The sequence below is a fragment of the Podarcis muralis genome, chromosome 2, assembly GCF_964188315.1.
Source record: "Podarcis muralis chromosome 2, rPodMur119.hap1.1, whole genome shotgun sequence".
Lineage (NCBI taxonomy): Eukaryota > Metazoa > Chordata > Lepidosauria > Squamata > Lacertidae > Podarcis > Podarcis muralis.
In genome coordinates, this window is record NC_135656.1 from 77,610,641 (window position 1) to 77,627,237 (window position 16,597).

The 16,597-nt window shown below is 42.2% G+C and overlaps 1 protein-coding gene across 8 annotated transcripts; it reads left to right on the top strand.

The window, feature by feature from the left end:
* Positions 1–2,036: 2,036 nt before the first annotated feature.
* Positions 2,037–15,938, top strand: TSEN2 (tRNA splicing endonuclease subunit 2). 8 transcript variants are annotated; one of them, XM_028718913.2, is made up of 13 exons: positions 2,311–2,442; positions 3,592–3,694; positions 3,990–4,211; positions 4,925–5,006; positions 5,711–5,747; positions 6,703–7,150; positions 7,609–7,686; positions 8,695–8,745; positions 10,115–10,253; positions 12,086–12,122; positions 12,611–12,722; positions 14,163–14,252; positions 15,828–15,938. In XM_028718913.2, the coding sequence occupies exons 3-13, from the start codon at positions 4,023–4,025 to the stop codon at positions 15,885–15,887; spliced, it is 1,323 nt and encodes a 440-aa protein (XP_028574746.2). In that variant the 5' UTR covers positions 2,311–2,442; positions 3,592–3,694; positions 3,990–4,022; the 3' UTR covers positions 15,888–15,938. The 8 variants fall into 8 exon arrangements, with proteins under 8 accessions (XP_028574749.2, XP_028574747.2, XP_077780970.1 ...); XM_028718916.2 differs by lacking the exons at positions 2,311–2,442; positions 3,592–3,694 and adding an exon at positions 2,037–2,130; XM_028718914.2 differs by lacking the exon at positions 3,592–3,694 and having other exon boundaries at positions 2,308–2,442.
* Positions 15,939–16,597: the final 659 nt, after the last annotated feature.

Here is a 16,597-nt window from a genome sequence, read left to right on the forward strand (position 1 = left end):
TTCCATCCCAACAATACAGTTCCCATGATTATTTTGGGGAAGTTGGGTGCTTTAAATATGTGGTGTGGATGTGACCAGATATGCTATTTAAAAAATAAAAAATAAAGGTCCCCTCAAAAATTAGCTTTAAAATGGTAGGGATAGTGGAGTTACATATCATCAACAATATCTAGATCTCTATGGTCGGAGCAGGGGGATAAGAAAGTTTATCAAGCGGAATTGACTATGAAACTAAGAGAAAGAGACGACAACTAATTTAAGGAAGAATGGAAGATGTTTATTGCATATTTATAGAAGCAATGTACACATTAGCAGGGTTTTAAGATTACTTGTAATTTTGTTAGGAATGGATAACAGGGATTTTAATAGGTTAAAATTTAACAACAGACATGCAGTATGTTGATAAATAATAGAACCAAGGAAGGGATTAGAGGGAAGTCAATTTGTTTTGCTTTTGTATTGTTCTTGTTTTTATTTTTGTTATTTTTGGAAAATCAATAAAATGTTACTTTAAATATATATATAAGATTAAGTTTATCAAGCAGTAATACTACATACAGTAGGAAAGTCCTATCTTGTCATAGAATCTTGAGAGTTGGAAGGGACCTCAATGGTCATCTAGTCCAACCTCCTGCAATGCAGGAATCTCAGCTAAAGCATCCATGACAGATGACAATCCAACCTCTGCTTTAAAATCTCCAAGGAAGGAGAGTCCACCACGTCTCGTGGGAGTCTGTTCCACTGCTGAACAGCTCTTAGTTTCAGAAAGTTTTTCCGGATGTTTAGTTGGATTCTCCTTTCTTGTAACTTGAAGCCATTGGTTCAAGTCCTACCCTCCAGAGCAGGAGAAAACAAGCATGCTCCCTCTTCTGTCTGACAGCCCTTAAGATATTTGAAGGTGGCTATCATATCTCCTCTCACTCTCCTCTTCTCCAGGCTAAACATACCTAGCTCCTTCAAGCGCTCCTCATAAGGCTTGTCAGTTGCCCAAGAATCTACAAAGTGGCCTATGCCGAAAAGCAGATTCCTCCAACAAGCAAATGTAAGAAGTGCTGGTTTTGTTTTTCAAATACCTTTCAACCAGCACCCATTTTGCCCTACACTGCACATCGTTCCTTAACCGACATGGTTGAACAGGTTGATGTGGAGAAAGAAGAGGGAACTCCTTTGGGAAATGGAGGATTCTTAAACTTAGCTGCCACCTTTCAAAAATAAGGTCTGCCACTTCTGCCACGGAACAAGAGGAAGCCGGGAGAGAAGAGGAGCATGAACGCTGATGCTGTCGTTCTTTTACACCCAGTACTTAAGAGCAGACACGCTACCCCATGGGTAGGCAACCTAAGGCCCAGGGGCCAGATCCAGCCCAATCGCCTTCAAAATCCAGCCCACGGACAGTCCAGGAGTCAGCGTGTTTTTACATGAGTAGAATGTGTGCTTTTATTTAAAATGCATCTCTGGGTTATTTGTGGGGCATGGGAATTTGTTCATTATTTTTTCCAAAATACAGTCCGGCCCCCCACAAGGTCTGGGGAACAGTGGACCGGCCCCCTGATGAAAAACTTTGCTGACCCCTGCGCTATCCTATCTACATTCATGCGGGAGCAAAGCCCACATAGCAGACGTGTCCAGGATTGGCACAGTCTGGGTCACTTTGGAATAATCTGCAACAGAATCCCACAATTCTCAGGCGCAAACCCCACTCTCTTCAATGGGGGCTTATTCTCAGGTGAATAGGCGCTGGGGTTGCAGCCTACAGTCTTCAGGCACCAAGCGGGTGGCCCTTTCCAGGGTGCCCCCCACCCAAGCGCTTGGGAATCAACTTCCGACTGGGGCAGGGGGAGGAGTTCCGACTTCTTAACAATATTCCCAGCACCAAGGTAGAAAGATTACAGAGCGCATGCGTTTTCTTTCCCCCACCCCCGCCCTCTTTACGCGTTGCCGATTGGCTGCGTAGTTTTCGATTCGTCCTATTGCCGCAGCGCAACGAGCCAACGTTACGACGTTCCTACATATAGACCTCCGGTTCTCAATCGCAGCGTGGAGAGTCTGCCATATGCGGGGAAACGATAGCGGGGATTAGTGCAAGAACCGAAGAACGACACCCTGAACGTTAGAGGCTTCCTTGCTAGGGTAGGACTTTGGGAGAAACAGCTAAAGAGAGAGACTCACTCAGTGAGCAGATAAGCATGCTGATGGCCATTTTACTTTAAAGTCTGAATTTAAGGCTGCACCTCTTCTACTCTTGCTTCACATATGGAGGACGCGAGTAAGAACCGGAAGTGATGGTTACATGACACGCTTCGTTTTATTTTTCCCTCTTTGGAAGCAAGAGGCCTTTCCTCCTTCCGAGGCGGAGGAGTCCTTTCTGCATGTGCGGCGGGGGAAGAGCCGCTTGCATCCTTTCCGCTGCTCGGGTTCAGTTCGCTGCTAGTGGCCAGAGAGGTGCTTTGGTTAACCTTCTTTGCAAGAGGGAAGAAGAGCCAGCCAGTTAACTGCGAGCTTTGTGCCGGGAGCTGTCAAGAGCTTTTTCTCCCTCCCATGTGTCTCTTAGGCAGAACTGGGGCTTGGCTGTGCATTGCAGGGGGTTGGAGTAGATGACCCACAGGGTCCCTTCTGCACAAACCCTCCCGCTTCCAGAGCCCTCTCGTTGGGTGTGCTTGTACCGAGGAGGGTGTCCCTAGTGTACAGTGTCCCTCTTTGCCTTTTGTCCACGCAAACATCCTGGGATCCTTCTGTGTCCTCTTTTTCTCTCTCTCCCCACCCCAAGTCCAAAGGGGCCACTGCTTTCTTTGCTTGTAATTTTTATCGTATACTTTAGAGGAGGCATTATTTTGCAGAGCGTGTGCTCAGCATGCCTGCCACTTTCCCACTTTAAAAAAGCCTCTCTGGGTGACTTACAAGGTAACTGAAACCATCAAGAGAACAAATAACATATTTTAAATTTCTGCACAGTTTTGGAACTAAATTAGCACAATAACAACCCAGAGTTGGCCAATCTCAGAAATATGGCAGAGCCAGATAAGTCTTCAGCATCTCTAAAAATTTCAGTGGAGTGGGTCTATATTGGGAGAGAATTATATAATTTATTATTAATAATAATGATATAAAGGCACCACCACAAAAAAGGCAGGTCGGTCATGCCCCAATTGGTGATGGTGGAGGCACTGGCACCCAAAGAAGTGTGTCTCCAGCTAATTATTCAGGGAAGGGAAAATAATGGAAGACAGTAATTCTTTATGCAGCATGCCAAAATGTACTTTACGCAAAAGCTCTCTTTGTATGATAACATCTTTTTGTGGGTGTGGGTAAAGGCAAGGCAGGAGTTGGAGCTTAAACTACCACCACTTTTGGGGACTGCCAGTCCCTGTTGAGAAGAACTATCAAGGTACCCCGTGGCGAAAAATATTTTTCAGTGTAAAAACAACTAAATGAATACATAAAGAAAGCTCAAGAAAATGAGTTAAGACACTTGGTACAGAAGAGAGTGCAAACACTCCCAGAGTCTTTCCCGAATATGTGTGTTGTAATTTTGTTTGGTTTTAGAGCTTTGAGTTCCTGATAAAATACTACCGTCATATTCTACCCTTTCAGTATTCCAGCTCTTAGAGTCTTCCAGTGTGTTAAGCCTTTTTGGCCTGTGTAACCCAAGGTGAATAGTTTACAAGGCCTCACTGCTCACCAAGAAGTAACCCCAGTAAGTTGTCTTGCGTTAATCTGGAATAACAGATGGGAAGAGGCTGTTTCTGCAGGAATATTAAGACCGTGAATCCCATGAGTTACTGTGTATATTTGAGAATCAAGGCACGAGTATATATATTTCCAGAAAGAGTTTGAGTTGGTGTCCGGCTTTTATGCCACTGAAATCAATTGTTCTGACCAATTCAAGGGAAAGAATGTTACTTTAATGGTTCATCAAGCATACCTAATAAGTGTCTGACTTTAAAAAATATTTCACAAGTTTTTCTTCCCTTTCTGTTCTTTGTCCTTAGATGACTGTTGTTAAAGTAGAAGGATAATACAAAATGGCAGAAGCAATTTTCCATCCCCCAAGAAGGAAGAGAAGAGTATATGAATCATATAACTCTCCGTTTCCTATTTCTTCCACCGGAGAGGGAATTCACGGAAGAGATTTCCAAATATGCCAGGCTGAAATTATAAATAACAATGTAATTGTGAAGAATCCTGAAGATATAGAACACCTATATAGTATGGTATTCTTGACTTTTGTTTATCTGTCTAATGCACGACACTTCTGACATTGAAAAGATTCACCTTGGTTGCCAACACAATGGATTTTTAAAAATGTAATTAATATTCCAAACCAAATAATTGTCAATCTAGTTAAAATACTGTGTGTGTGTGTGTGTGTGTGTGTGTGTGTGTGAAGGCGTGAGGTGGGGAGGGGCAAATCAGTCAAATAATCACATGGGTCCTGTATTTCTATATGGAATGGTTGAGAAGGCATCAACAGCAAAATAAGGTTTATATTCATGAGCACTATACTGTGGTGGATTGTGTGTTTCATAGAAACTCGCTAGTGTGTGCTTCTCTTTTAAAGCCATCCCTGCTGGTGGCCCTCAATACATTTTGTGGGAATGAATTCAATAGCTTTTAAGCACTATATGCATATTTATTTTGCCTGTCCTGAATCTTCCAACGCTCAGCTTCATTGGAAGTCCACAAGTGTTATGAGAGAAGGAGAAAACCTTTTCCTAATCCACTTTCTCCACATTACATAGAAGATAACTTGTCTTCAGCACCAGAGTAACTGCTCTCTGAGAGCTTGTGTTTATTGACTGACTTTCATACATGCTGGAAGCTTTCTAGTTTAAAAAGATACGACAGTGTGTGTGATCAATAACGCAAAGAATATCAAATGCACAACTGTGGAACTGTTGGTAACACAGATGTTTCATTTTTCTAGGGATTTTTTGGGAAAGGTATTCTTTCCAGAAGTCGGCCGGAATACAATATTTCAGATCCTATGTTGGTTGCTAAGTGGCAAGGTAAGCTAGTCTGAAACTGAATTAAAGGCATAAAGTGTGCATAATGAACTCTCTTGATTGGCTCAATTTTTGGTCCTTAAACGCTTAAGGGCCTGGAAAACAGCATTTGCAGACACAATATTGCAGCAAATGTTGTTTGGATTCCTCTTATGCAGAGAGGGTGGCCAGGAAGACAGATATATTTTTCTGCAGGTATCTTAGTATGAATGCATTACTTGAAGCAAAATCCAAACTGTCAGTACAATGCTATCCCCCTTTCCACATAGATAGCTTGGGGAGGTAGGGGGAACAGGGGAGAAAAAATGGCCCATAGATGTCTCTCCATCACTTCCACTAGTGGAGATAAGCGCTGCTGATGGGGCAGGGAGCGAGGCTGTGCCACAACGGCTACCCAAGTTCCACCCTAGTGAATGGAAAGCTACCAGGGCTAACAGCTTTAGATCCAAAATTGCATGGATTCCCTGAGGCGTCCCATTCTTTGTTCCCTTGTCTATGCCAGCCTGGAGCTGCCGCACAAAAAAAGGGGAAGTCTCCTTTCAGCCTTCTGCCCAGAAAGTGGCAGGACTTTGAACGTGGAGGTAGATCTGCTGATCCACTCCACTTGGCTGCTCCCAGCCGGGGTCTGGGTTGCCCTGTGTGTTAACTTTCCAATACTTTGAATATTTGTGCAGAATCAATAGCTAACAATTCTGCTTTTATTGCAGATGTCGGGTTAAACATGCCGATAATCTCATCGAAAAAGTAAGTGCAGCTCCCCCCCCCTTTTTTTTTTTTTTTGCTGTGTCTGAATCTTGAACTGCAGTTCCTTGGTACCAGGGAGGTTCAACTAGCGCCTTCATTATACACCTTTGGGTGCCAGGCGAAGATGTTCCCCTTTAACCAAGCCTTTGGCTGATTGACATCCGGTGCCTTTTTAAATCTGTTGTGGAAGGGAGGAGGCGTTATTGGTTTGTTTTTGTTCCTATTTTTGTTATGTACAGTGGTACCTCAGGTTAAGAACTTAATTTGTTCTGGAGGTCTGTTCTTAACCTGAAACTGTTCTTAACCTGAGGTACCACTTTAGCTAATGGGGCCTCCCGCCGCCGCCGCACAATTTCTGTTCTTATCCTGAAGCAAAGTTCTTAACCCGAGGTACTATTTCTGGGTTAGCAGAGTATGTAACCTGAAGCGTCTGTAACCCGAGGTACCATTGTACTTTGTGTTTTCTATATTGTAACTTTGTGCTGTGAACTGCCCTGGGATCTATGGCCATAGGGCAGTATACAAACTTAATAATTATAATAATAATAATAATCAATAGTGAAATTGAAGTTTGTTAGGGGTGGCTAATGTGGTGCTTGAGGGTGCACATGGGTCTGCAGGGGGCTTTTCTGGCACATGTAGGGGCCCCTCCCCCTGCTGAAATTAAGCACAAAAGAATCATTATTGTGTAGCCAACAGAAAAGGTCTTGGTGTGTGCTTGGTTGCAGGACGTCTTATGTGGTGCTAAAAACAGTTTCTCCCATTTGCAAGTGTGTCCGCAGGCCTTGGAAAGATTGGCAACCCCTGATTTAAGTACTAGTATTCCGAAAGTGAGAAATGGGAGGCAAAGTTAAAAATAAATAAATAATCTTGCCTGCAAAGCAAACAAATAAATTTGAGATATAGTTAAGAAGCTGGCTACTTCAAATCTTCTGTGTTTCCTTTTTTATTCCAGGTACCAGCGTCATGTAGAATGGGCTAAAAGCCTCATGCGGGAGCAAGGACTGGATGACTTCACAGTTGATGCAGCCATTCTGAATTATACGCAGCCCGTTAATCTGAGAGAAGTTGAGCAAAATAGTGAGGCTGAGGAGACCATCAAGATGGAGACGGCTGAGGATGAGTCAAAGCATGTAGTGACTTCTTCTGAAACAAATGGGGATAAAGTAGCTGGCCTGGAAGGTGATCCATTTTTGGACCCACTAGCCAAGAATGACTCTAATGAATCAGATGTAACAGGATCTAAAGCTTTAGCTGAAAGACACTTGGCAAAACTGTGTCCAGTCAGTGTGCATCGCAGCTGCAAGCCAGAAGATTGTATTAATCAAGACTATAATAATGAGTTTGTGTTAGTTCAAGAAGAGGAAGAAGAAGAAGAATCAAATTTATGTCTGAAAAAAGAGGTAAGAAATCACACATAAGGTCACAATTTAGCCCATTGCTGTTTTTGGAGGGGCAACTTTTGTTAACAAATTATTAAAATAACATTTTGCCTTTTCAGCAACATATATCTGACAAAGGCATTAGGCATAATCATTTATCCCTTTCTGCTGAAAGAAATCACTCAGCTGATCTGCATCAGCAAAGTGTCATTTGAAAGCCATTATGGCATTTATGCAGTAAAGGCAAGTCAGTTTAACAAGCAAGTTGTGAATCTTGGAATTTCAGTTCTAAGGTTCTCCTGCCCATGGCACATTGTTCTCCTGCCCATGGCACAGAGAGAGAAAATTACTAGGCATGTCAGAAGGAGATTTTATGGGAGAAAAGGAATACGAAGTATCTTGCTGGCAGGCTCTTAGCTAGATAAATAGCTTAGAGTTATTGCTGCGTCTTTGTAACTGGTTTGCTACTTTTCTTGCAGTTAGTCAAAAAAGAAAGGTTAGTGTGCAGAAGGAATCCGTTTAGGATCTTAGAATATTTGCAACTCAGTCTTGAAGAGGTAAGTTTGGAAGACTGTCATACTTAGTAATTTGCTAGTGTAAATATATAACTTTGGTATTTGCATGGTTTTTGTTTTTAAGAAAGTGTGGGTAAATTTTGGAAGAGGAAAAATTATAAATTCAGTCTTGCAGAATTCTGACATGATTGGCCTTTCCAGGTGCATTTGTACTACTGGTCACTAGAGCAGCCACATGATACTGCCCACCACTTGCTTCCAGTTGGATTCATATTGAATATGGCTCATAATTCTGATAAACTGTGATAGCTGCTATGGCTGTTGCAGCTCCTTTTTGACTCCTCCAGAGTCCCAGGCATTCCTTTGTGGTCCTTAGGACGTCACTGCCCAAGTCCCTCCTCACTGCACAAATGATCATTTGTACCTCTTCTTTCATTTTGGGGAACTTGTTCCCTGCCATATCCCCCCCCCCTTTCTGCAGCAGTCCACTCCTCTTACCTAGCACTAACGTACACACTTCCTGGTGGTGATTTTTCTTTCTTTTAAGGACTGCTTCCATCCCAAGGCTAAGCTCTTTTCCCTTCTGTTGCTAGAATTGACAACACGAAGAATGAAAGTCATATTCTAGTGAAGGGTTTTCCCTCTCTCAAAAGATCCTGAATAATCTTGTTGCTCTTACTCAGTTCCTCTGTTTTCAGTGGAATTTACTTAGGATAAACTCTTGAAGGATTGTGCTCATTGGGTAGATGGATTGCAGCAAAATCTTTTGTTTGTTTGCTCAGAAGCAAGCATGTAAATGACTGCAACCTTGGGTGTAAATGGGAGGGCTTTATTATTATTTGAGGATTCAGCAGTCCTGTTTGTACTGATGAGAACTTAGCTCCTATTATTTGATGAAAAGTATGGTTGTGTGAGCAAATGCATTGTTTGACTTTTCCCACTTCCCTTTCCACTTCCCTACCGTTACTATGCAAAACATGTCGGTGCCAGTACTCTGTAATAATGTATATAACATACACAAAATAATTCTAACTACTGTTTGTTTTTTAGGCCTTTTTCTTGGTCTATGCTCTGGGATGTTTAAGTATTTATTACAATGAGGTAAGATGGTGCCTTTAGTCAATACAATACAAATCTTTATTACGGTCATAGACCAGCATAAAAGGGTGGGATACAGTCATTTGAAATCAGAAAAGCATTTTGGAAAGCTAAAAGGTATTAAAAGAGAAGGTTAATATAAAAGTCTATAGGAATTTAAAAGAAGCTAAAAGAAGGGATAGGAGGATTGGACGGGTGTGGAAGAGCGTAAAAGGCTGATTTATAAAAGACTTTAACTATTAATTCATGGAGCACTCTGATACGTTCCTTAAATCTGGTTTGTGGCACAGGTCATCCTCCGATGAATTTTGAGCACTGCTGTGCAGAATCTAGCAACACTGTGTGTTGTAGCAAGATTGGTATCTGAGAGCAGCAGGGAGGTATAGAATTGCCCTGTGCACCCTGGGTACTTATGAAGTAGTGGGGAAATCAGGCTAATACGAATGTCTCTGTAATAGAGACATTATTGGAGAAGGACATGCTCCACCGTTTCTATTTGTCCCGAGTCACAGGGACATTGTCTCCCAGGTAGTTAATCTTCCTGTATCGACCTTCAATGACAGCATGACATCGAGCCAGGGTAAAAGCCCTTCAGTGTTTAGGGACTTCAAGTTTAGTTAGATATGCCATAGGGGAGACAAAGTACCTGGTGGATTCCTTGGCAGTAAAAGTTGGGAGTCCTGGCTAGATCCAATTGGTGGCTAGATCCAATTGGGTGCCTTTAGCCTGTAGTAGTAAGCTGTGTGTGAGTTAACCTGTTGCGTGTGTTGCTTGTTACCATAAAACAACAAACACTTTGTAATAGTTTCCAAGGCAACTTGCACCATGGGTAATTTTTCCTTCTCATATAATCTTATGTTCTCTGCATAAACGTAGACAGTCTTTGGTTACAATTCTGCATTAGTTGCGTATGGCCTTTGAACTCTGTGGGTTTTAATTCCCAGTGAACATGCATAGCATTGGATTGTAAGTTCCATTCATTTTAGGGGGCTTAAATGGGTATAACAGAGCTCAGGATTTTGTATAATGCGATGAGAATAAAGCTTTATCCTAAACTTTTTCTGCGTTGTGTAGTTGAGTATACCATTTGGTGTTCCATTTCTGACTGCTGAGTTCCCTAGACTAGATGCCCTGGAACCTATTTTTAATAGCTTTAGCTACACCGCAGTTCAAAAGCTAGATGGCATTTATGCTTAGACTTGCATGACAAACTTCACATTTGGCTTCTGTCCTCTTTGTGCCTTCTCCCAACTTGAATAAAAGATAAAATACGCTGCTCTAGAAGTGGCTAAGATTGTTGACTTAGCTGCCAATAATAGTAGGTTGCTTTTGTACACTGTAATTATAGGAAAGCATCTGGTTGTGTTTTTAGGCACCTTTATCTATTCTGAAGCTATGGGAAGTTTTTAGCGAAGCACAACCCAAATTTAAGGCTACATACATGGCATATCACTACTTCCGTAGTAAAGGATGGGTCCCTAAAGTTGGTCTGAAATATGGGACTGACCTCTGTGAGTATTTTCCTTTCATTGATTATAGTTTGCAGTAGAGGCTGGTGCACACAATGCGGATCCAGTCCTTTTTATGTGGTGATGCACTGTCCCCTCCCATTTCCACAAGGACAGATTTTCCAACGCATGGCCTGCAAGCACAGGCCATTAAGTAGGGGATGGTGCAGTCAATTCCCAGGTAAGACCTGGGGACCAATTTTGACCTGCATGGTTTGATGTTAGATATGCAGGCTATAATTCATCTGTGCCATCCTCATAGTGATGGGCAGAAGCAAGAAAGTGTGCTGGAAAGAGGGGTGGGCAGGTACTTTTGCATTCCCCCTCCACATGATCACTAGATTGCTATCACCCAGACCGACCCATAGATAGCCTTTGTGATATCATTTCCCCCATTATTTGAGAACAAAGACCACTGGACCAAATATGGTTAGTGCAGATTGCAGAACATAAGAGAGGCCACACACTGGAACTGTGTGATGAAATGGATATTGCAATGATGAAAGCTGGTGGAGCTTTGTGGGGTGGGGGATTGGCTCAGCTAATCGTCTCACAGTGCAGAAAGTTATTTTTTGTCAGCCTGCTCCCCAACTGAAATAGGCTATTGCTCATTGTCTGGTTCGTTTGTGCAGATGTGCTCCCCATTCATTTGACTGTAGCTTCCTTGAATCTTGAGCGCTAATGTCTTGGTGTTCCCATTCTCTGTTGCCTCGTTTGAATAATAGATGTGCACACAGCAGTATTTTTTGAAAGAAATGTTTAATTGATGGCCTGCTGTCATCTGTAGGAGGGAAAAGCTTTTTACCATAGGCAAGAAAGAGTCTGGTAATCTCCTGGGGGTGTTTATTGTGCTTGTGGAGCACATTTAATATACAGAGCTCTTTACAGTCTTTCCTCAGTTCATCTCTTCCAGTTGCCCTTCAGGCCTATGAGCATGGGGAGTGAGACCCCAGCCATTTACCTGGGCAAGTCCTGGTGGGGATTTACCTCCCATAACCTACCCTCACCCCCTCCTTTCTAAGAGGAACAGACCCAGCAAGGTATTGGCTTGTCTGAGCATGCAAGAAGATTAATGACATCACCGTCCCTCTCTGAACACAAATGATGATAAAAGAATGCAACATTTTAAGCAATTAGTTTTCCCAATAAAAGAATGTTTCACTTCTCTTTTAGTCTGGGGGACCAACTTGCTGTTAATTACTATGGTAATCCCTTGGCAGCATCAACTGTGCTGCATTAGTTACTGCTCCAGATTCCTCTTGGTCCCCATTCAGTCTTCTGAGTGGAGCCAGTCTGCTTTGGTTCCCAGGACCATTGGCAGCTCTCTTGAGTAAATAGCTCTGCACATTACGTCCCCAAATGCTGTGCATGCAGCTGTGACCTCCTCTGCATGTGTTTTCCTAGACTGAGAACCTCATCTAGGAGCAGGTGCAACCTTGGTAAGATTATTGGCAAGCAAGGGAGCAGCCGGAGGCTGGATTTAACCCATCTCTCTTGGAATAGATCACTCTGTGGCTGTTTTTAGATCCTTATGTGTTATGTTTGCTAGTTGACTTGGAGTGACATGTGTGGGGTTTTTCCCCCTGAAGGTGGCACTGTACAAGTAGTTAAAATATCTTTATTCCCAGTTACCTGATTAGGACTTTTGTTTATTGTGAGCAGCTTCAGCTCCCAACTGCGGTTAGAATAAAAACAAACCACCCTGATCCTATTATATTATGGTTTAGATTTTCAAAGCTGAGTAATGGGAAAGCCTACATTAATATGATTCAAAATGAAGAAAGTATGATTATTTCTAGTAAGCGCTTGTTTTGTTTCTTTTCTTCCCATTGCAGTGTTGTATCGAAAAGGTCCTCCTTTTTACCATGCCAGGTATAGCATTCAGATTTGGATATTACAGACAGACAGACAGACAGACAGACAGACAGACAGACATATATGCTTAAATGTTATGCTTAATTCTTGCATCATTAGTACTGAAGGAAACATGATTGCATTCGGAAGGGACAGGAGATTGACATTTTTAATAAGCACTCTGGGGTACAAAGCAAGTTTGAGTACAAGTTTTCCTTAGTGGACTCATAAGATATCTAACAGAGTGACTCTGGAAAGCAGCTTTGAGTTTGGGTAACTGGATGGAGGGCTAGACAAAATAGCCTGCAAGGTGGCTGTATCTTTTGCTAAATGGTACACTTTAAAAGTATGAGAAACACACTTGTTGCTCTTTTTGTTCACTCTGCTAAAGTGAAGCTTCAGCTCTTAAGTAAATTTTAGCTGAGGACTAGTGGACTGTACCTAGTTTTTAAATGCCAGTTTCACCCCATCATCCTAAAAAAGTTTCACTTTGCTTTGTCTTCCAGTTACTCTGTCATTGTGGAATTAGTTAACAGTGACTTTGAAGGGTCACCACACAGACCTTTCAGCTGGAAGTCTTTGTCTGGGCTGAACAGGACTACAGCAAATGTTTCCAAGGTAACACATAGACTCAACTAAGCATTTCAAAGCTACAAGGAAAAGCATTGTGGAGCGAAGGAAAGGTGCTACAGTGGGGGCACAAAAAGAGATAATGTGAAGTTGTCAATTATAGCCATAAATAAGATAAATGAGATACTGATCAATTGATTTGATTGATCCTCCATGTGTGTGACCTATCCTGGGTTCAGCTGTGTTTCTTAGTGTCACTGAAGCCGCTTCAAGTATAGTCGTACCTTGGAAGTCGAAAGGAATCGGTTCTGGAAGTCCGTTCAACTACCAAAATGTTTGGAAACCAAAGTGCAGCTTCTGATTGGCTGCAGGAAGCTCCTGCAGCCAATCAGAAGCCCCGGAAGCCCCGTCAGACGTTCAGTTTCCAAAAATAGTTCGCAAACCGGAACAGTCACTTCCAGGTTTGCAGCGTTTGGGAGCCAAAACATTCGAGAACTAAGCTGTTCCAAGACCAAGGTATGACTGTATTTGTATGGGGAACTCCTACATTCTGGGCATCTGCTCCTTTTCTTATTCAGTGCTAGCCACTGATAAGAGACAGTTCAGGGAACTTCCCAAGTTTCAGGGAAGAGAGAAGAAACGCCCAGTTCCAGTAATCAGGGTGTCTTAAGCCCTATGTGCACTTATCTCAAAGTAAGGCCGAAAAAACATAATGGGACATTTCCAAGTAGAGAGTGGAAGTAAGATTGCAGGGTTAGTGTACATACATACTCAATTTCAAATTTCTAGCTTACGGGGGAGTACTTTAAATATTTCAAGTCAAGCACATTCAAATTTCCATTTTAACACTTATCTAGTAGCTGGGATGTGTTGGAATACTTGCTTATCAGTTTTCAACTTTTTATCTGAAACCTTACACATTTAGTAACCTATCTAGAACACACTTATTTTATTTTGTCCTGCACAGCATTCTTTAAATGGATATAACCCCCATTAGACACACTGGGAAGGGTACTTTTCTGGAAACATGCAACAGAGTAATAAGAACTGGAGATAAAGTACTTATGCCTAGTACTTCTGATTAGAGTTGCACATACATACACAGACAGGTCTCTCATCGCTGCAATTTTTTGTGAAATTTCACTTCACAAACTTGAGTTTGAGGCTCTTTGGAGCTTCCCCCAATACAGCAAGAAGAATTGCCATAGGTAGGAATACAAATTGTGACCACTGAAGCTTTCCACAAAGGAACCCTGGTCTTAGAATCGGGGAGCAAGCAAGTGACCTGTACATAACCATCCAATTGCAGACCACACCCAATGTGATTGTGGTTGGATAACAATTTGAACCCAGATCTCCTTGATCCACATTCAGTGTTATTTTCATCAAAGCACACTTTTTGCCTTATTACCACTACAGATGTAAAGAGCAAATCTTACACTACATGAATTTCGTACATTTTTTAATGGATTTTTTTTTAACCACCAGGAACTCATGTTCTGCTATTTGATTCAGCCATCTGATATGACTGCAAAAGAAATGTTGTCACCAGAATGTCTCAAAAGAATTAAAGTTCAGGTATGCAAGTCCTGCTCTGATTTGTTCTCTGAAGGCACTGACTGCCTCAAGGTATTCAGTTCTCTGGATAGAATGTAGATAATATTTTAATAATTTATTTTGTAATAGTATTTGAACCTTTCCTAATTCAGTAGTAACTAGAGCTGGGTATACTACACATGGCAATCTGATTTGAGAACCTAGGCTTAATAGCTGGGAATGCAGTAAAAATATTTTTGCTTGTGCCTGAATTGTTAGAGTAATTGTTGAGCAATTCAGGCTAATTTATATATCTCAAAAGAGCAGAATGAGATACATCATTTGCCTAACTTATGAGGCTCCTTCCTATAGATGTTACAGGAGCAATGAGGCATCTAGTTACATTGATATGCTTTCTATGCCATTTCAATAGCAGGTGAATTACTCTTGAAAAAGTAGTACAGTGGTACCTCGGGTTAAGTACTTAATTCGTTCCGGAGGTCCATTCTTAACCTGAAACTGTTCTTAACCTGAAGCACCACTTTAGCTAATGGAGCCTCCTGCTGCCACCGTGCCGCCGGAGCACAATTTCTGTTCTCATCCTGAAGCAAAGTTCTTAACCTGAAGCACTATTTCTGGGTTAGCAGAGTCTGTAACCTGAAGCGTATGTAACCTGAGGTACCACTGTAATAAGAAGTAATGCTCTAGTGTGGTCCTAGAAATCCTAGAAAACAGTACAACATAATGCCTAAGATTTGAAGTTTCTAATCCGACACTCTCAAGGGAACTTCGAGCTCCTGAATCTTGAACATCAGCCCGCTATGCCACATAATACACCTCTTTAGGAGGGATCCCAAGTGTCCTCTAGTCCAAACAGCTGCAATGCAGGAATCTCCATGACGGATAGCCATCCAGCCCCTGCTTAACAACCACCCGTGAGGCCACCACCTTCCGAGGGAGTCAGTTCCACTATGGAACAGCTCTTACCGCCACAAGGTCTTCCTGGTATTTAGTCAGAATCTCCTTTCTTGAGTTAGGGTTAGAAATGTGTCAGAACAATAGAGACCAAAGTTATTTGTTTTTCCATTGGTTGTGTGTGAGTGATTGAGGGATAAGGACAAACAAGGTGAATGGGACTGGGGGTGCTACTGTGGTGGACATGCATGTACAGTGGTGCCCCACAAGACGAATGCCTCGCAAGATGAAAAACTCGCTAGACGAAAGGGTTTTCCGTTTTTTGAGTCGTTCCGCAAGACGAATTTCCCTATGGGCTTGCTTCGCAAGATGAAACGTCTTGCGAGTTCTTGCGAGTTTGTTTCCTTTTTCTTAAAGCCGCTAAGCCGTTAATAGCCGCTAAGCCGTTAATAGCCGCTAAGCCGCTAATAGCCGTGCTTCGCAAGACGAAAAAACCGCAAGACAAAGAGACTCGCGGAATTGATTAATTTCGTCTTGCGAGGCACCACTGTACGTTGATGAGCTGCTGCCTTATCCCAGTGGGAAGCCAAAAGGGCACTTCTGCTACAGTTAAATCATACTGGGTTAACTAGGGACAAGATCAAACTTTTTTTTTTCCATTTATACCTTTCTAGTTGTCAATAATCAATGACTTTTTTTTAGGAATTGATTCTAAACCGTTGGGTCTCATCCCATGAGCGCAGTGAACAAGAAGAGCTGTGATAAAATGGACTGCGGCAACATGACGACAAACTAAATAAAATGTCAAATGTTTACTCTTGTAGCGTTATCTGTGCATGTTGCATTACACACACACACAGTTTTTGTTTTTAAATTAAAACCTAGATGGATACTGACAGATATTCTCTGAACCCCCAAAATGTATTTTCTGTAGTTAAGTTTTTACCTCTATCTTCAGTACATTTTATGTAAGATTAAGATTAAGATTCTTCTTCTTCATCATCTATTTTGTCCATGGAGAACATGAAATTTGTGTTCTTGGTCCACCTTGCCTTGATATTTCTGTGAACTTTAGCCATTGTGCTACAGGTAATGAACCAAACTTTAGCTCAGGGATGGGCAAGTTATAGCTCTCCAGAGGTTGCTGGACTACAGCTGACTATTGGCCATGGTGTTGGGGACCAGCAATATCTGTAGAGCTACAGCTGCTCCACCCCTGCCACTCCTGGTACATAGTTATAATTACTTTGGAAGCAAGAGGTGTTTGTAGAATGCAGATCAATAATGTTCAGAACGGCTTAGAGGAATGCCTGTTTAAAGGTAAAGGTAAAGGTACCCCTGCCCGTACGGGCCAGTCTTGACAGTCTCTAGGGTTGTGCGCCCATCTCACTCAAGAGGCCGGGGGCCAGCGCTGTCCGGAGACACTTCCGGGTCACGTGGCCAGCGTGACATCGCTGCTCTGGCGAGCCAGA

What these genes read in the sequence shown, in the direction of transcription:
- TSEN2 (XM_028718916.2), top strand. Translation starts at nt 4,023, where the DNA reads ATGGCAGAAGCAATTTTCCATCCCCCAAGAAGGAAGAGAAGAGTATAT. An exon ending in GTTGGTTGCTAAGTGGCAAG is followed by an intron (nt 5,007 to 5,710) that starts GTAAGCTAGTCT and finishes CTTTTATTGCAG; the next exon opens with ATGTCGGGTTAAACATGCCG. An exon ending in TGCAACTCAGTCTTGAAGAG is followed by an intron (nt 7,687 to 8,694) that starts GTAAGTTTGGAA and finishes TTTGTTTTTTAG; the next exon opens with GCCTTTTTCTTGGTCTATGC.